This window comes from Delphinus delphis, chromosome 16 (genome assembly GCF_949987515.2).
Source record: "Delphinus delphis chromosome 16, mDelDel1.2, whole genome shotgun sequence".
NCBI classification, from domain to species: domain Eukaryota; kingdom Metazoa; phylum Chordata; class Mammalia; order Artiodactyla; family Delphinidae; genus Delphinus; species Delphinus delphis.
Window position 1 is genome coordinate 17700229 of NC_082698.1, and position 19935 is coordinate 17720163.

The 19935-nt window shown below is 46.1% G+C and overlaps 1 protein-coding gene across 1 annotated transcript in view; it reads left to right on the top strand.

Moving 5' to 3' along the window:
- LOC132439759 (guanylate cyclase 2G-like) overlaps positions 1-19656 on the top strand; it is a 39266-nt gene extending 19610 nt beyond the window's left edge. Inside the window, 11 exon segments of the mRNA XM_060034382.1 lie at positions 4122-4290; positions 5879-6073; positions 11385-11556; positions 12267-12407; positions 13540-13732; positions 15492-15666; positions 16802-16900; positions 18186-18253; positions 18256-18285; positions 19554-19591; positions 19593-19656. Of these exon segments, the coding sequence (XP_059890365.1) occupies positions 4122-4290; positions 5879-6073; positions 11385-11556; positions 12267-12407; positions 13540-13732; positions 15492-15666; positions 16802-16900; positions 18186-18253; positions 18256-18285; positions 19554-19591; positions 19593-19656 (1344 nt within the window).
- The last annotated feature ends 279 nt before the right edge of the window (positions 19657-19935 follow it).

The window sequence follows — 19935 nt, forward strand, 5'->3', positions numbered from 1 at the left end:
CTCCTAGGTTTTAGGGCCAGTGACTCCTTGAATGACTGTGGTAAGTTACTTCCCCTCTAATGGTAACCGCAGATGCGGTGAGCTTAGAAGAGCAGCTGGATTTTAGCCCAGGCTGAGGAGAGCATCCTCAGAATGCTAGTCCCTACCGATATGGCCCACCCGACTCATTTCCCACGTGTGAAACAGGGATAATAATAGAGCTACCTTATATTTTGTTGTGAGAATAAAGTAAATTAATATACACAAAGTGCTAGAAAGTATCTGAGCCGAAATAAGTACCAAATATATTTTAGCTATTATTGTTGTTGTTATTATTATTACTCAGCCTCCACGTAGATTTAATGGAGTTTTCTTCCTCAAGAATTTGATTGCTCTTTGTGTGTAAGGAGCTGAGTCTTAACGGCCCTGTTAAGCTTTGACTTCCCAGGCCTTAGTGGGAAGCCAGTGTATTGTTACCAGGAGACATAAACAAACAGAAACCTCTCTGTGACTGGTTTCTGACGACAGCCCTGGGCCACCACTCATTATTTCAGTAAAACTTTATTGAGTGTCTGTTAAGGGTTTGTCATACTCTGGGTACTTTCATATGAAGAGAAGGACTTGTTTCCATCTTTGAATGGCTTAAAGTTAAGCTAGAGAAAAAAAAAAATAAAAAGTCATGAAGTGTACATAAGAAATTATTTAAGTGGCGGTGGAATGGTTATAAAATAGGAGGATGTGATTGGCATCCTCTCCTCCTCTGGGCTCCTCTCTCTTTCCCCTCACCCACTTTCCCTCCCTTCCCACCAAGCCCAGGGAAGTGCTCTAGTCTCTGGTGATCTGTCTCCCACCCAGTCAAAACAGTTGGCATCATTTATATTGGATGTAAAGAGAAAGCTAGTAAGTTCTCACCATGGTGTGAATGACTAGTAGATTTAGGCTTTTCAGTGGAGGCATTTTGCTTTCAAGAATTGACTCCATATATATGTGTTAGCAAATACCGTATGCTAAAACATATATATATATAATCTAAAAAAAAAAAAAAAAAAGAATCGGTTCTGAAGAACCTAGGGGCAGAAATAAAGATGCAGATGTAGAGAATGGACTTGAGGACATGGGAAGGGGAAGGGTAAGCTGGGACGAAGTGAGAGAGTGGCATGGACATAAATACACTACCAAATATAAAATAGCTAGTGGGAAGCAGCTGCATAGCACAGGGAGATCAGCTCGGTGCTTTGTGACCACCTAGAGGGGTGGGATAGGGAGGGTGGGAGGGAGATGCAAGAGGGAGGAGATATGGGGATATATGTATATGTATAGCTGATTCACTTTGTTTTACAGCAGAAACTAACACACCATTGTAAAGCAATTATACTCGAATAAAGAAAAAAAAAAGAATTGACTCGAAGGATTCTCTGGAGAAATGCTGGGGTGGGTGCGAATGACACTTTGAAGGGGAAAATCTCCCTGGTGGTCATCAGCTATTCTAGGTCACTGAGTCTATCCTCCACTCCATGCCAGGACAGAGGACAGCTTGACACCTTGCTTTGGTAGGCTCGCTATCTCCTGAAATGGAGTGTACACGTTATGGGATCCTGTAAGGAAGCTGCAATGCCAACCTTCGCTGAAAGGGGACTAAGAGTAACAGAAGAGGGCTTCCCTGGTGGCACAGTGGTTGAGAATCTGCCTGCTAATGCAGGGGACATGGGTTCGAGCCCTGGTCTGGGAAGATCCCACATGCCGCGGAGCAGCTAGGCCCGTGAGCCATGGCCGCTGAGCCTGTGCGTCTGGAGCCTGTGCTCCGCAGCAAGAGAGGCCGCGATAGTGAGAGGCCCGTGTACCGCAAAAAAACCCACCAAAAAACAAACAAACAAAAAACCAAAGAGATGTGTGCCATCTCTTGCAGAGGACTACATTCCTAGGATTCCAGCATCCTGAAACATGTTATTTTTGTCCTAATGGAAGGAGCTCCGCTAATATACCTGGATGTCAGGGGTGGTCAGCAGCGACTAGAATGTGGAACGTCTCATGCTGGGGGTGGGCCTGGCACTAGCAAGGGCAGGGACAGTCGTGTGTGTCAGGGAGACTCCTGTGGAATGGAAAGGTCTCCGTGAGGTCAGAGAGAACTCTGGCTTGGACACAGGTCTCCCCAGATTTCAAGACCAGACCTCTCAGCCTGTTGGAACCTCGCTGGAAACATTCCAGAGGGAGCCCCACCCAGGCCCTTCCTGTCTGATTGAGTTGTGTTTCCAAAATGTGATTCAACTTTATCACCTCAAAAAACAAATACACAGATTGATAAGGGAACACGGCCTCCTGATCTTTTAGGGGGCGAGGTGGGCATGGTGTACCCACTGTCCTGAGTGTTTCCTTATTGCTTTCTGTATTAGCCTGTATTTCTAATGCAACATTAGCTCAGGGTTCTTGCTAAAGCTGACAATGATTCAGCCTGTCGTCACTGCTGGAGGAAGAGGTGAGTCCCAGAGCTGGTGCCCAGGAGGCCTCTGGGTGCAATAGTCCGTTCAGGGGCCCTCCTCACATTCCTTCTTGTTGGTACCGAGGGCCGATGACTTCTCGTAACCACACCGTGTGACTCAGCTGGACTTGTGGTTCATTTAACCTGGCAGTGGTGCCAGAAGAATAGGTATGCTTCTACCTACCCTCTTCCTCCCCCACCTTCCTCTTACAGTCACCCAGGGCACCAGAAACAGTAAAACTAGTGGTTTAGAAGTGGCTGGGCTTCAAAGGCGACTGGACCTGGGTTTGTCTCCCAGCTCTGTCCCCACTCCCTGGGAGCAGTTTAAAACCCTGAGTTCCTTCATTGTGAGAGATCCCCATCCCCCGCCCTCATCTCCTTGCTAAGTAAGAATCATCACTGCCTTGAGGACGGAGCTCCCTCAGCCGGCCTTCAGATTAAGCCCTCTTCCTCCATTCTGATCACTCACCTCCGCACGCAGGCTTGGTTTGTGTGGGAGGTAATCTGCAGCTAGTATAGGTTCTTATATCTGGGCCCTAGCATTGCTATAGTCTTTTTAAGCTCCGCAGGTGATTTTAATGTGCAGCCAGGGCTGGGAACAATTGACAAGGACAGGTGTTCTCAGACTAATAAGCACACGCATCTCCTGGGGATCGGGTTAAAATGCACAGACTGATCCAGTAGGTCTGGGCAGCGCCTGAGATTCTGTATTTCTGCCAAGCTCCCAGGTGCTGCTGCTGCTGCTGTTCCCTGGGACATCTTTCAAGTAGCAGGCGTCTAAGGCAGACCCATTTCACGGATGGCGAAATCGAGGCCCCCAGGTGATTTGTTTGAAGAGACTGACTGGTGAAGTCTAGACTTGAACACGTCTTCTGACTCTAGAGTTTGTTCTGTCCTCTTTATAAATAACAGTGCTTCATTACTGCATACAAATAATTGACGTAACCTCTTAAGAACACAGTGAATGACATGAGAATTTTTCAGCGTTCCTCATTTCATTGCCTCTCCCTGTGAAGTGCTCAAACAGGACCCTTAAGTGCATGTAATAAATATAATATTCTATTATTATAGAACCATTCTATGTAGATAGTAATGGAATATAATCCTCAATATGTAAGTAATAAAATAATATTTTAATTGCATAGTGTTGTTTCTAGATTGTTGATATCCTTTATTATATTCATACAAATTTTTCATTATGATTTGTAGCCGTCTTTACTCTGTGTCAAGTACCATGTCTGGTGGTTCGCAGGTATCATTACATTTAATCTCCACAGCCACCCCGAGGGGGATTATCGTCATCTTCATTTTGACAAGAAGGGTGAGGCTTACAGGGAAAAGTAACTTGCCCTCTACTGTGTGGTAGAGCTGGGATTTGAACCCAGGAGTCTGACCACGAGGCTACATTTATTTTAAGCTGGCCTTGCGTTTGTGGCTCCACATGGAGGGGCCAGAAATAGTTTTCTCCTTTTTGGGTGTTCCTGCCCAGGGTGACCCCCCTGGGCGAGGGGCTGTGTTAATGGCTCTTGAACAAATGAACGTGAAGATGGGCATGTCTCCCGCCATGGGTCTGTCTGTTTCTGTCCATCTGCCGCTGTGTCTCTGTTTCTTCCAGCAGCGTCCGCTGGCACCTGCTCTGATTCATCTGCTCATTTCCGCTTTTCAGGGCTTGCTGTTCCTCCACAGGAGCCCACTGGGATCCCTTGGCAACCTGAAGCCTTCCAGCTGCCTGGTGGACAGACGGATGCAGGTGAAGCTGTCAGGATTTGGGCTGAGGGAACTCAAATATGGCTGGACGTACAGAAGATACAACGAGAGAACGACGGACCGCTCGGGTAACTGTTGGCAGGTCTTGCACCCACTAGCTGTCAGGAGAGGGGTAAAGGGCTCCTATCCCACCTCTGCTTTCTGAGGCTCACGTGCACGGGTACCTGCAGGTGGGCCTCCCTCTGGGGCTGATGGTATGTGGTTATTCCAGCCACCCAAGGAGATGAGGAAAAAATAACGCCCACGAGTGGCACGAGTCCATGGTGGGGTGTCTGAGTTAGGAGACTAGTTCCCACCCTGGCTTAGCTGGGTGACCTGAAGTGAGTCACTGCCCTTCTCTTCAGTCCTCTGTGTCTCCTCGCGTCTTCATCCTGTGCTCTCAGGGAGAAGGCGCGACCTGCCAGGCACCTTACAGATGATGAGCTCAGTAGTTCTCCAACCTCTCCGCGCTCCGGTATCACTTGAGAAGCTTTAAAAAATATGCAAGGGGCTGGGTCCCACCCCATGTCAACTGAATCAGAATTTATGAAGAAGAGGTCTGGGCATCTGTATTTTATTTATTTGTTTGTTTGTTTGTTTACTTATTTATTTGGCTACACTGGGTGTTAGTTGCAGCATGCGGACTTTCAGTTGAGGCATGCATGTGGGATCTAGTTGCGGTGTGCATGCGGGATCTAGTTCCCTGACCAGGGATCGAACCCGGGCCCCCTGCATTGGGAGCATGGAGTCTTAGCCACTGGACCACCAGGGAAGTCCTCGTATTGTTTTCTAAAAGCCTCTCAAGTGATTCTGATGGGCATCTCAAGATCAGACCCACCGCCCGGAGTCCAACCCTCCTTTACACGTGCGCGAATTGAGACTCTACGACTCTGCCTACTTGTCCAAGTTACTGAACACTCCTGAGTCTCACCTTGCACTGTCCTGGGCCCTGATGAGCCCAGTGCCCTCCACCTTGACTGCCTGTCTCTGAAGCAGCACACTCCCAGCAGCTTCACTGTGTGTACATGGGGAGGTTTCTATAATATGGGGGCAGGATGGTATCTTGCAGAGAAAGGCAAAAGGGGGAAATTTTGAAAACCTGCTAGCAGCCACTTCTAGCTCCCCATCCCCCAATATATTTTCTTTTCATGATTATAACCTATAATGATATAAACCTATAAACCTCACTGCCAAAGAAATGTAGATTTATAAAATATACAGAATACATACATCTGTAGAGACAGAATGCAGATTGGTGGTTGGCAGGACATGGGAGGTGGGGGAAATGGGGATAAACTGCTTAACGGGCTCAAGGTTTTACTTTGGGGTGTTAGAAATGTTTTGGAACTAGGTAGAGGTGGTGGTTGTACAACATTGCCGGTGTACTAAAGGCCACTGGATTGTTCGCTTTCAAGTGGTTAGTTTTATGTTCTATGAATTGTTAAATCATTTTTTTACTGTAGGCAATATAGAAAGGGAAAAGGAAAAGGAAAGCCACCTGCGATTGCACCGTTGTGAGTTAAGTGCTGTTAACATGTTAGGGCAGTATCATCCTGATTATTTCCTCCCTATTCACACACACGGACCCCCAAGTGTGTGAATATGGAGAAAGTCTAGAACTATCAGGGCTGACTTCTCAGGGGCTGGATGCTTTCACTGCTCCTGTGCTTCCCTGAGAAAAAAGGAGCGGCTTTTCCAGTTCCACCCGGCAGCTGACATCCTCGGCTTTGCAGAGCTCTGCTGGATGGCTCCCAGATGTGCCCCTGTCGGGCACCCTGAAGGGAGACGTTTACAGCTTTGCCATCCTGATGAGGGAGCTGATCCACCACCAGGACCACGAACATTTTGATGATCTAAACCTGGCACCAGAGGGTAAAGCTGGGAGAGACTCCTTGGCCGGCTTTGGTCATTCGGGCTAGCTTTTAAGTGCTTGTTTTTATTGTTTTGTTAAATGTTTATTAATTTAGAATCTATTCCATTCTTTAATTTTTAACATTCATATTTTTTAAATAATTAGAAGACAAATTGCAGTTTGGTTACCAAAAAAAAAAAAAAAAAAAATCAAGAAACTCAGAACTATATAATTTATTCAAGAAGAGCAGCCCGAACAGTTCTGTTAGAAAATGAGTCAGATTGTGTCACTTCTCTACTCAAAATCCTCCCTTGACTTCCCATTTGGGGAGTGAAAACTAAGTCCTTACAATAGCCTGGGAGATCACTGGAGGCCTCTGATGGGGCCTCTATGACTTATATTAGTGTCCTAGGGCAGCCGTAACAAACAACCCCAAGCCTGCTGGCTTGAAACAACAGAAATTTATTCTCTCACAGTTCTAGAGGCTAGAAGTTCAAAATCAAGGTTCAGCAGGTCTGAGCTCCCTCTAGAAGCTCTAGGGAAGATCCATTCTTTGCCTCTTCCAAGGTGGCTGCCCCAGCGTCCCTGGGTTTGTGGCCATGTAGGTCTATGTAGAACAATCTTCACATTGCCGCCTTCTCTGTATAGATCTCTTCTGTATGTCTCCCATGAGGACACTTGTCCTTCGATTAGGACCCACCCAGATAACCCGAGAAGATCTCATGCTGTGGCTTCTCTCTGGGCATCTCTTACCTCATATTGGTATATGCAAATTTGCCTCATTCTTTCTTAAGGACTACAAAATTTGTCATTGTAAGGCTATGTCATAAATTATCTATTGATAGACATTTTGACTGTTTTCCATTTTTTGCTGTTCCAAATTGCTGCGACGAGCAGTCTTGTATCTTTGTGGGCATGTGTGAATGTTCCTTCAGGATAGACTTCTGCTCATGAAATTGAAGAGGTAAATGTATTTTATTCACTTTTTTTTTTTTTTTTTTTTTTTTTTTTGCTATACGCGGGCCTCTCACTGTTGTGGCCCCTCCCGTTGCGGAGCACAGGCTCCGGACGCGCAGGCCCAGCAGCCATGGCTCACGGGCCCGGCGGCTCCGCGGCATGTGGGATCTTCCCGGACTGGGGCACGAACCCGTGTCCCCTGCATTGGCAGGCGGACTCTCAACCACTGCGCCACCAGGGAAGCCCAAGGTAAATGTATTTTAAACATATTTAAAATTTTTGATAAATGGTGTCCAATTTTCTACTTACAAAGGATATATTCAGGTTTGGTTTTTTTTTTTGTTTTTTTGGCCAGGTTGTCTCTTAACACATTCCATGAGGGAATTAAGGGCAAAAGCAATGGGAGGTGAAGCAAAATTTGATCAAAATTGATAAGAAAATGTATAGCAGGTGGAACCCCCTGGCACTTTTAATTTCCGCTTTGGCTGCACATTGGAATTTCCTGGGAAACTTTAAAAACTGCTGAGGCCTGGATCTTAGACTCAGAGAATCTGATGTCACTCGTTTGGGGTATGGCCTGGGCGTCCGGGTTTTTAAAGTTCCCCAGGTGATTCTAACATGCAGTTCAGGTGGGGAACCACTATCTTGGAGAGAGGATAGGGAAGTGTGTGTGTGTGTGTGTGTGTGTGTGTGTGTGTGTGTGTGTGTGTGTGTGTGTCTATGTAAACCCAGCCCACTCTTGTCTCTTGATTTTTTTCCCGTCATTTCTTTTTTATTGCCTTGCCTACCATTTCTAGCCCATCCCCAGTGGCCTATCCCAACTCTCATCTTTAGAGCATCACGCATTCCCTGGAGGCTTTCTGAGTGTGCTAGTTGCTTTGAAAGCAGATTCTGATTCTAATCTGTGGCTAAATGAAGCAGACGTGAGACTCAACCTAAAAGGTTAATCTCAGATCCAGGGGCATCTGAATTTGGAACCCAGCAGCTAGACACGTCTTCCCTCCACTGAACCCAGGCAGGAGCCCACCTACACTTGCTAAGCTCAGCTGCCATGTGATGGTGCCAACGGGGGGTGGGGGTGGGTGGGGAAGGTGTGGGAATGCTGTGAACAATCTGTATATTTCCCCCTCATTGTAGTCCTCTGCTCACCAGGGTAAATGAGAGCTGGTCACAGGGGACGATAGATACACAGGACCACAACCAGGAAAAGTACGACGTGCACCTAATTTATGGAGAAACACACCCTTCCATTAACTTCCCATACACCATTGTATGGGAAGTTAATGGAAGTCCCATACAATGTAGTCCTCTGCTCATCATTGTAGTCCTCTGCTCATCAGGGTAAATGAGAGCTGGTCACAGGGGACGATAGATACACAGGACCACAACCAGGAAAAGTACGACGTGCACCTAATTTATGGAGAAACACACCCTTCCATTAACTTCCCATACACCATTGTATGGGAAGTTAATGGAAGTCCCATACAATGTAGTCCTCTGCTCATCATTGTAGTCCTCTGCTCATCAGGGTAAATGAGAGCTGGTCACAGGGGACGATAGATACACAGGACCACAACCAGGAAAAGTACGACGTGCACCTAATTTATGGAGAAACACACCCTTCCATTAACTTCCCATACACCATTGTATGGGAAGTTAATGGAAGTCCCATACAATGTAGTCCTCTGCTCATCATTGTAGTCCTCTGCTCATCAGGGTAAATGAGAGCTGGTCACAGGGGACGATAGATACACAGGACCACAACCAGGAAAAGTACGACGTGCACCTAATTTATGGAGAAACACACCCTTCCATTAACTTCCCATACACCCCTGCCAACAATCCTGGTACTGGAAACAGTACGGATTCTCTGCGCACACTAGACCAATGGTTCTCAAATGTTTTAATGGGCATCAGGATCACCTGGAGGCCTTGTTCAAACAGAATTGCTGGGTCCCATCCTCAGGGTTCCTGACTCAGTAGGTCTGGGGTCAGGCCTGAGAATCTGCTTTTCTATCAAGATCCCAGGTGATGTGGAAGACCCACAGTCTGCGGAGCACTGGCCTAGCGTGGCCCCTCGACCAGTAGGAGCAGATCATCTGGGAACCTGTTAGAAAATCACGTTTCAGGCCTTACTGCAGACCTTCTGAACTGGAAACTGGGGGTAGAGGTGGGGTGAGGCGTGGGCCCAGGGTCTGTGTCTAATTAGCTCCCCAGGTGATTCTGATGCCCACTAATGTTTGAGACTCGATTTCCCCTCTTCCTATACTGTCCCGGTAAGAAAGAGGTCACGATGTGAAATCTTCACCTAAGGACGGGGGTGTTTGCTCCACCACCTTGAATGGAGAAATATCTACATAAATTGCTAGGAATTTATTTCTACAGGTTTGTCTATTCTCTCCCATTTATCTATCCATTCAATTTCCTATTATATTTCATTTATGATATTTATGTATAATTTATTATATAGTAATTTTATATTTTGAGTTATAATCGAATACTTCTTTATTTATTTTGTGGCTCAAAGTGTTTTATCTTTGACCATTTCATTTCAGTTGGCTTCTGTGTACTTTGACATACACCCATGGCAGTGTTTTGTTTTGTGCTTCCTTAGTTTCTGGTGGTATAAGATGCTTTAGCCTCATCTTGTATTTTCCCTGCTCCAATACTAGAATCAGCTGCTTCTCTCTCTCTCTCTTTTTTTTTTTTCCCCCGATACGCGGGCCTCTCACTGTTGTGGCCTCTCCTGTTGCGGAGCACAGGCTCCAGACGCGCAGGCTCAGCGGCCATGCTCACGGGCCCAGCCACTCCGCGGCATGTGGGATCTTCCCGGACCGGGGCATGAACCCGTGTCCCCTGCATCGGCAGGCAGACTCTCAACCACTGCGCCACCAGGGAAGCCCCTCAGCTGCTTCTCTTAAGAAGCCCTGGCTCCTGTATTGGAGAATGAACACCTGGACACTAGATGTGCTTGTTGCTGCTGGGATGCTGTTGCTTCTAGCCCCTCTCATGGACAGAGCAAGATAATATGTGGTTATATACTAACCCATATGTATACACACATTCATGTCTCTATCTACCCATCTGTATCTGTATTAAGCTAAACATGGGTCCATAGTGACATCTCCAATGTCGTTATCACATGTTTCATTTACTTTGGTCTCTGCCCATCACTGATCCATAACCTCCCTTTCCAACAGCGAGAATCCTGGCTCCCACCATCTGCCATCCACTTACTTATTTGTTCAATCCCAGTGTTTGAGTACAGTCGTTTCAGAGTTCTTCATCTGTACCTCCCTGAGAGGCGATTCTACCAACTGGAGTGTAGTGGTTTTGAGTAGTTCCTTTTGACTTTAGCCTCACCGTCTCTAGTTGTTTCAGAAGTTACTTACGTCGGCACTTTACCCCCATCCCCTTCAATGAGATTAGGTCACACATTTGTAAAACAGATTCTTTTGTCACAGTCTGCATTCTGTCTTGCAGTTGTCCAATCTCCCAGCTGATATTTTTTTTAATTTGCATCCTTTAAGGTTCACTCTTTGTGCTGTAAAGTCCTATGGCTTTTGGCAAATGTGTGGTGTCATGATCCGCCAATGCAATATCGTGCAGAATAATTTTATGACCCTAAAAAATCCCCTGTGCTTCCCCTGATCAACTTCTTCTCCTCCCCAAACTCCTGGCAGCCTCTGAGCTATTTTCTGCCTCCATAATTTGCCTTTTCTAGAATATCATATAAACAGAATCAGTCTGTAGCCTTTTCAGACTGGCTTCTTATACTTAGTAATACATTTAAGATTCATTCATTTTGTTACACCACAGTGTTTTTTTTTACCAAAACACAAATACATTGTTCTCAAAATATTATTTCCTCTACAAAACCTGGTTAAGCAGAATGTTTAATAAATGTCGGTAGAAGCCAATGAGGAAGTGAAAGAAAGTAGGTTTACAAAGTGGGACACAGAGGTGGGACATAGTAGTTAACATTTATTGTTTGTTAAAATAAGTTTTATGTAACATTTTATATGGAATGCAAATTGCGTAAAGCACACTTTGAGGATTTCTAATACCAAATGCTATACGCTCCTGAAAGCACGTGGAGATATGCTTCATTTCAAGAAAAGTTCTATTAGAAAAAAACTTTATCAAAAAAAAGATTAATTAGGGTGTGCTTATATGTTTTACATTAGAGTCCCCATTTTCCAGGAGGATTCCTAATATTTCTTGTAAAATATTCAGATTTCTCTGAAATTCTGATCTGTTCAGTTTACTTAAAAACTCAATTTACAAATTTAAAAACATGTCTGTTTAAAGTGAAGTGTCCTAAATGGCACAAAGCTCAGACATTTAGCTACTTAAACCCCAGATGGATTTCAGAAATCACCAGCCAAATCAAGGACCCCAGGGCGTCAGCGCCGCTTCGACCTTCCCTGTCAGAAGAGGAGGGAAATGAAAAGATGGTGGTCATGGTGAAGGCATGTTGGGGTGAATCTCCAGAGAAAAGGCCCACTTTCCCTTCCATCAGGAAAACGTTATGGGGACTTCCCTGGTGGCGCAGTGGTTGAGAGTCCACCTGCCGATGCAGGGGACGCGGGTTCGTGACCGGGTCCGGGAAGATCCCACATGCCGCAGAGCGGCTGGGCCCGTGAGTCATGGCCGCTGAGCCTGCACATCACGGAGCCTGTGCTCCGCAACGGGAGAGGCCACGGCAGTGAGAGGCCCGCGTACCGTAAAACAAGAGCCTATAGGATCTAGAAACGCCCCTTACATCTGTCGTTTGAAAAGAAAACATCTGGTGTTGCCGTCTGAAAAGAAAAGAATGACCCATCCTGAAATCTACATTTCTGCGTGACCATGACGATTGACATGGAGCATGTCGGGAAGTGGGGGTGGTGGGGAGGGCAGTGAAGGTTACTGTTTGTTGAGTGCCCACTGGGTACCAGACACAGCCTTAGTACTCATTATCTGCCTGAATCTACAGAATGACCCTGGGAGGTATGTATTACTATCCTCATTTCCCAGATGAAGAAACTGAGGCTCAGAGGGTGCCCCTCAAGCTCACAGGGCTGGTAAAGGACAGGCTCTGTCCTGCCAGGCGGCCTTTTGGCCATTGTCATTTCACTGCTGTCCATCGGCAACCCTTAAGTAGGAAACCTTAAGGGTGAGACATGTTGTCTTGGAATGTATACTTGGAAGTTGTTCTCCACTGTGGCCCTAAAGTTCTTGGAAAAAGACTTAAATCTCTGGGTTCTTTTAAAGCGGCGTGAATGTACTGAACAGTATGGTGAGCAAGCTGAGAGTGTACCCCAATCACCTGGAGGAGGGGGTGGAAGAGAGGACCAACTAGCTGATGGCCGAGAAGAGGAAAGTGGATCAACTGCTGTGTACAATGCTGCCCAGGTATTCCAAAGTAGCAGGGGCCTTGACAAACTAGGAAGCAACACCATCGCTATTTAAGGAGACCTCACATGGAGAGACTCTTTCCTGTGTTCTTTTGCTAAGAGAATGTTAGTCTCTTCTAAAATGAGTCAAGCATTTTGTGTGTAATTTGGTACACCTTGTAAAGGGAGATAGAGGCAAGGCCCTGGAATCCACAGGAATTAGAGAACGCAGGTCTGTAAAGGATGGAATATAGGGGATGCAGCAAGAGGAAGGAACCACTAGATGGCGCTCTAGTTTCAGGAGTCCAATTAATTACTACCCTCAGCATATAAAGATTTTACGTCTGCCCAAATGCTTTGCACAGTGCAATAGGCACCAATAACTTCAGATTCAAAACTTGCTTTTTTTGGGCTCTGTTATCACCTGTGCACTCTCTAAACACTTAGAAGAGCATCTGCTGTTAAAATTCCAGCACCCTGGGCTTCCCTGGTGGCGCAGTGGTTGAGAGTCCACCTGCCGATGCAGGGGACACGGGTTCATGCCCTGGTCCAGGAAGATCCCACATGCCGCAGAGCGGCTAGGCCCATAAGCCATGGCCGCTGAGCCAGCATGTCCGGAGCCTGTGCTCCGCAACGAGAGAGGCCACGACAGTGAGAGGCCCACATAACGCAAAAAAAAAAAAAAAAAAAAAAAAAAATTCCAGCACCCTTCTTATGTGTCTTGACAAAGAAATGGGGCTGGGGATTTGAATGTGTCAGTGTGAGATTGATTGATAGAAGCAGAAATGTTAATTTGTGGATCGATGAGTGTTTACATTTGCTTCCACATCTGCAGACTGAGTCGTTAAAATCAAATTCTATGACCAATTGGGGCAAATGAAATTCCCTCAGGGAGAAAATCTTTTTGAAAAGGCATTTATGTGAACTGCTTCTCACCCCTCCCTGAATTTATACCCACCAATTCAAATATCTCTTTAGAGAAAATGCAGGCAGAGAAATGGGTGTCAAAAGAATGCCTCTAGATGATGGATTTTTGTGACCCCAAAATCTAACCCACCGAAGAAAAAGATCTACCAGGGAGACTTTGTAGGGGTCTATAGGAGACAAGATGAATGATACTGTTCAAAAACGATCCTATTCTCTGGTTTCAGCTTCATTGGAGAACAGCTCATAGCTGGAAGAGCCGTGGAACCAGAGCATTTTCAGTCCATGACAATCTTTTTCTCTGACATTGTTGGATTCACAAAACTCTGTTCTCTCAGCTCCCTGCTGCAACTTGTGCAGCTCCTTAAGGACCTGTACAGTTTATTCGATCACATCATTAAAACTTATGATGTGTATAAGGTGAGACACCTGGTTCCTGGGTTGTGGAGACACACATGACCCTTGTAGGCTGTCTCCGGGCATGAGTGAGGATTAATCCAGCCCTAGACCTCAGCCAGGAGGAAGGTTCTATTTCAGGCTGGCAGTCTATCTCAATTCATGGCAGAAACTCAATATTTGATTCCTGTTTGTTTTGTTGGAAAAGGGCTTGATTCATCACAGATGTAGGTGCTTGTCAAGAATCATCAGTTGTTCCCTCTGTTTCCTTCCATTATTTTATCTCACAGTAAACACATTTCTAAAACAGGCATTGACCTTCTTCTGGCTAATTCCTCCAGTTCCCTCCTGAATATATTTTTTCCACATTCAGAGAGGCTCACATTTACTCTCCTTTAAAGACTGTCTTTGGATCTGTCGTGAGTCTCACTTCTGTTACTGTGCCCTTAGCAATTCAGGTGAAGATAGACCCCCAAGCTTAGACTATCAGACTCACGGCTAAAGGTCAGACAGCAACCACCCGCCTAGTGCTACACTGGGGATGTATGAACAGGATCACCTAGAGTGAAAAATGAATCTTGCAGGGGAGGAGAGCAACATAATAATTTGGCTTCATTCACTGGTGGTGATGATGAGGCCACTTTGTGTGCCTTCTGGCTGTTCAGATGGGGCCAGATCATGACTCCAAGGTGCCCATGTTCACACGCACCTGGTGGGCAGCCACTAGTTTACCAGCTCTGACCATGATTGCAGGGCTCTGCCTGTGGTCCTGGAATCAGGAAGACTTGGGACAGTGCAATCATGTCCCCTGGCAACACATCCTCAATGGTTATCCCCCCAAATTCCCCAAAGCTGTTGCCTCTGGTCAAGAGCAGAAGGAAAGATGGTACAGGTAATCACAAAGAGCAGATCACATTCACCCAACAAAAATGGAAGCTGCTCTGCTTAGACGAGCCTCCTCTGGGATTTCCTCTTACTGTTTTCTTCTTAGCTACGTTTTGCATGAACTAATGCTAAAATCAGTTTCTATTGCTAAGGGATGTGCCCATGGTGGGGAGAGGTAGCCTAGAAGCAGTTAGACTTGTGTACTTGCTGGCTTTGGGTCATTTTAGGGTCACCAGGAAGCAGACGTGGTCTTATTGCCTGGCTAAGGCCTGAAATTCCACATTTTCCACATCATCTTTGGATTCTGCTGAAAAGCAAACGTATCTGGAAGGGGCTGTAACTTTATGCTTACACTTGTCATTTATTCTCTGTGGTGAATGAAGGATCTGAAAGATGATTTTATTAGGAGGATTGGGGAAAAAGAGGACAGATCAGGCAGGTACATACATTTATACGTATTTTGTATAATATAAGCATATGTGTAATTGGATCTAAGAGCCCTTGTGTGGAGTGAAGACAGTTCAGCTTGGATAAGATGGATTGCACTCGATGGACCCGTGTGATCCTTCAAGATCTACCCCATCAGTATATTGCTGCCTGTCTGACTGGTTTTGAACTAGGGTTGGGGAAATATAATCACCAGCACTCTCAGATTTCAGAGAAGAAAGCAGAGACTGTGGGGAAGAGGTGAGGGAAGGAAGGCTTTGTAGGAGCCAGAACAAGAGTAGGAACTCGAGGAAATGCTGGGACTTGGATGGAATGAAGGTCAGGGAGTATGACCCTTCAAAGGCTGTGGCCTCAAACAGGATCAGTAATGAGGGGCCTTGTCTCTGACCCCACCATCACCCCCAGCCTCCCTCACGATGAACACAAGGCCACTTTCTTGCTTTATTTTCAGGCTGAAACCGTTGGAGATGCATACATGGTGGCTAGTGGACTTCCCATCCGGAATGGTACCCAACACGTGGACGAGATTGCCACGACGTCCTTGCACTTCCTCAGTGCCACCATCCGCTTCCCGATTGGGCACATGCCTGAGGAGAAGGTTAAGCTCTGGACTGGCCTCCACACCGGTAGACAGCACTAAGGGCAGGTGGCCTTGTGGTCCAGACACAGCAGCAGGTAGTTCTAAATTCACATCCTAGGTCTGAGGCTTAATTTAGGAACCCTGAGAGCAAATGGTAGCATCTTCAGGGGAAAGAAAAGATTGAATTCTCTTTGCATGTGTATTTCTAGTTAGTCAGATTGCTTGGTAACAAGGACGAACAAAGACTCCAAGGCGTTGAACCCAAATTAGGAGGAGCCCCCGAACCAGGACATTTATTTGGGCTGCTTTCCCTCCATGCCTCTGCATCAAATGCCCTTTGATATGTTCTGTTTTTGTCAAACTCATGGGCTTGTGACTTGTGCAGAAGTGACCTGTACTTGGTTTAATGCCATTCTGTTACTGTCTTGAAATGCTTGATAATTTTTGAGTGGAAGATCCCTTATTGTCATTTGAGACCGGGCCCTGCAAACGATGTAGCCAGACCTGCTCTTACTTACCCTCCACAGCTTAACTAAAATAAAACCTGACTCCTAACCAGGATGAATTACTCCCGTGTTTGTGCCACTGATGCTTTGTTTCCATCTCCAGTGCATGAATAACACTGTCATTAATTTCTGTCTTAGTCAGTTTGGTTGTTATAACAAACTACCATAGACTGGGTGGCTTAAACAGCCCACATTTATGACAGTTCTGGGGGCTGGAAAGCCTAAGGTCAGGATTCTACCATGGGGGATTCTGGGGAAGCCCTCTTCCTACGTCCTCACGGTGCAGGAAGAGAGAGAGCTCTCGTGTCTCTTTCTCTTCTTATAAGGGCACTGGTCCCATCATAAGAGCCTTCCCTCTCACGACCTCCTCTAAACCTAATTACCACCTAAAGGCCCCACCTCCTCGTCATATTGAGGTTAGAGCTTCAGCATGTGCATTGGGGTGGGACACACAAACATTCAATCCAGAACAGTTGATTATGTTGCTTTCCACCAAAAGTCTGTGGGTTCTGTAGTTTGCCTCATTGTAAACCCTGAGGTCTATTTCTAGGCTTTGTCCCCAGAGGCTACTTCACGAATGTTTATTGACTTGCTTTTGTTGACCTGATTTGCACTGTGGAGTCCCACACTTGGGAAATGCAGACTGGTCATGCGCCTCTGTCCTTCCCTTTGCAGGTCCCATGGTGGCTGGCATGGTAGGAATCACCAGGCCCAGATACTGTCTGTTTGGAGACTCTGTGAACATGGCCTCCAGAATGGAAAGTAGCAGTTTGCGTGGGTATCGTTTACAGCACTTTGCAAACACACGATCGCTGTCCCTCCGGTCCCCTATCTTTAACCAGAGAGTATTTTTAGAAGACCCATTTGCATTTTGTCTACTCTTTTCCATCTGGAGGATAAGATCATTATCCAATTCAGACAACACTGGTCACAAGCTTTGAAGATGGGTTTTTGCACTGTGTTCTCAATGGAGCCAAGTAAACACACATGACATCTCCTTCCAAGACTTTCCATCCTAAACAGTCAGGTACACATATAGTAAGATCATTTAAATAAGGAGCAGCAGTTGGCAGACTTTTTCTAAACAGGGCCAGACAGTAAATATTTTAGGCTTTGGGGGCTATAGTCTCTGCTGCAACTATGTAACTGCTGTTGTTGTGTGAAAGCAGCAATTTGCAACATGTAAAAATATTGGGTGTGTTTATGTTCCAATAAAACTTTATTTTGCAAACACAGGTGGTGGGCAGGATTTGGCTTGTAGGTAGTAATGTGCCAATCCTGCTGTATAGTTTTGGCGATGCCAAAGAAATCTATGGCCAGGAACTCCTGGGGACATCAAATTCTTTTGCATTACAATAATTTTATTGTATTGATTATTACTAGACACATATATGCCATTTATCAGCTGAGACATTTATCAGCTGGAAAAAATAATTACTCAGTGATTTAAGTTTTGAAAAGTTTAGGTTAACATTCTTTTGAATTTGTAAATCTTCCACAGTATATAAAAACACACAAGAAATCTTTTCCCCTCTGATTACTTTGTTGTCTAAGTTAATCAACTGAGTCTCAAATCCAGATTTAAACGTCTCTCTTAGCTTGTAAGTAAAGAGTTCAAGGACAAAATATGAAATTGGAAATGCTGATGTAGACTCCACACCTGACTTTAGCTGCAGTTCTGGTTACAAAGGACATTTTCAGTGGTACATCCCAGCTCTGGTACTGTCCCAGGGAGCCTGAGGACCCCAGCTGCCCTCATCCATCAGGAACACCAACTTGCATATGGGCTCCGTTCCGTCTTCTGTTTCTAAACCGAATGTGTTAAAGCTTGAGCAACACCCAGCAGCATCTGAGCAATGTCTGGATGGTTGGTGATACCAGTCCACGTGTCCTAGACGTGAGAGAGGTTGTCTGTGATTTGTTTAATGAGAGGTGCCAGCAGTCCAAGAACTTGAGCCATGTGTGTAGTGTTCCCTCCCCACAGCAGCCCTTGCCCCACTGACATCCATATGAAATTCACAACCAAGGTGATGACTAGGCTAAAACTGGTTTCTGGCAGCTCTCCGGATTCAGGTCTCTCAGAGTACTGCAGGCGCCCTGCTGGCGTTGGGAGGGTGTGATTTGCAGAAGAGAAAAAGAGAGGCACCATTCCAGTCAAGGTAAGACTGGACGAAATGCGTGCCCACCCCCCCCCACCCCATTTTGGTCCCTGAAGGAGATATTGAGGAACTTGATGGGATGAGTGAATCTCCATGCCGTGGTTCGTGGAGACCACTAAGGTCCATGTGGAGGCTCTCATGACTGTGAGGTTATCTTCCTCCAAAGAGGACTGTACAATTCCCTTAAGTGGTCAAACATGGAATCTGTGACTTTGGCTCCAACCTAGACCAACCTCTTGTGTGATGCCTCCTTTCTCTTTGCTACACTGGTCTCCTGGCTTCTGCTTGAACACCCCAGTCTAGTCTCCCACAAAAGCAACAGCAAATATAAGCCCAGGAATTATAATGTCCACATTCTTCTATTTCCCTTCTCATGAGTCTAAAGTGCCCAGGTGGAGGGGATGGAAGCCCATTAGTTTGGGGGCACTTGGCCCTCATCTGTACACATTTAAATATCTCTTCCCTTTCTCTCTGCCTTCCTTTCCATCCTGGCTTCCTGTCCATCACTGAAATGTACCATGATACCTTCTCATCTTTCTGATAAGCATTGCCCTTTCTGGGGGTGGTGGTACTCCTCTTGAGATGTTCTCAGGAGCATCTTGGAGATGCTCACAGTGGGAGTGGTGAGCGGTTACTATGACATTGGGAGTTTGAGTGGGTGTCAGGGTCCAGGGAAAGAAGTGAAAGGGAGGAGGTACCTTCAATTCCACAGTTTGCTAAGTCTGGCTCTGGCATGATGTATTTCATCAACGGACTTCAGGTAAGAGGAAGATTTTTCTAGATGTCAGCAGTGTAGACCTAGCTTTGAATCCTGTCCCACTTGTTCCTAGCTGTCTCATTTGGGGGCTTAGTTTTATCGTCTGTAAAATGGGAATGGTGATACTACTGCCCTCAAAAGGTGGCTGTGAGGATTAGTTGTGAACCTGTATGTGAGGTGTTTCACTTGGTGCCCTGCTCATAGTAAGAGCTCAAGAGATTTTATTATTATTTTAAAAAGGTTTTCTTTGCAACAGACTTTAGCCTCCCCTGGCCCTCACCCCATAGACCATCGTTGACTGTCCATCTAGGCTTATCAGCAAAGTCCAAGGATACGATCACGATTTCATCTATGATGAAGCTTTTCCCTCACCAAGGCAGCTCCCGCCTGATTGCAGTTCTGGCTACAAACAACGTTCTCAAGGGCGACCTGAGTTGTCTGCTGAGAGATCACACTTGACAGGCAACCTCTCCTGCTCTGTGATTCACTAGCTCTCCTTTGCTTCCCACAGGGCAAAGGAGAGCAAACAACCTTCTGGTTGAAGGGCAAAAGGCTTCACGATCCCACTCCCCGACTTTACTGAGGATGAAGCTAAAATCCCAGAGATCTTCTGAGGTGAGTATTTTCTTCAAAATTGTTTGTGTGGTTCCAGGAAAGTCCATGGGGTGTCTTAAATATCCCCTTCAGGGGTTGTAGTTCCGGGGTATTGAGTCAGTCTCCCAGTAGGGGGAGCCATCTAGCTGGCCTCCTCCGTCCACCCTGGAGTCCTGTGGCCTAGAGCAAAGGTGGAGTCAGATGAGCTGGATACAGTGAACTCATTTCCTGGGAGACCAGGGCTGCCGCTCCCAGACCAGCCAGCGAGCCTGCCTCCCCGCCAGAGGTTTCCAGCGCAA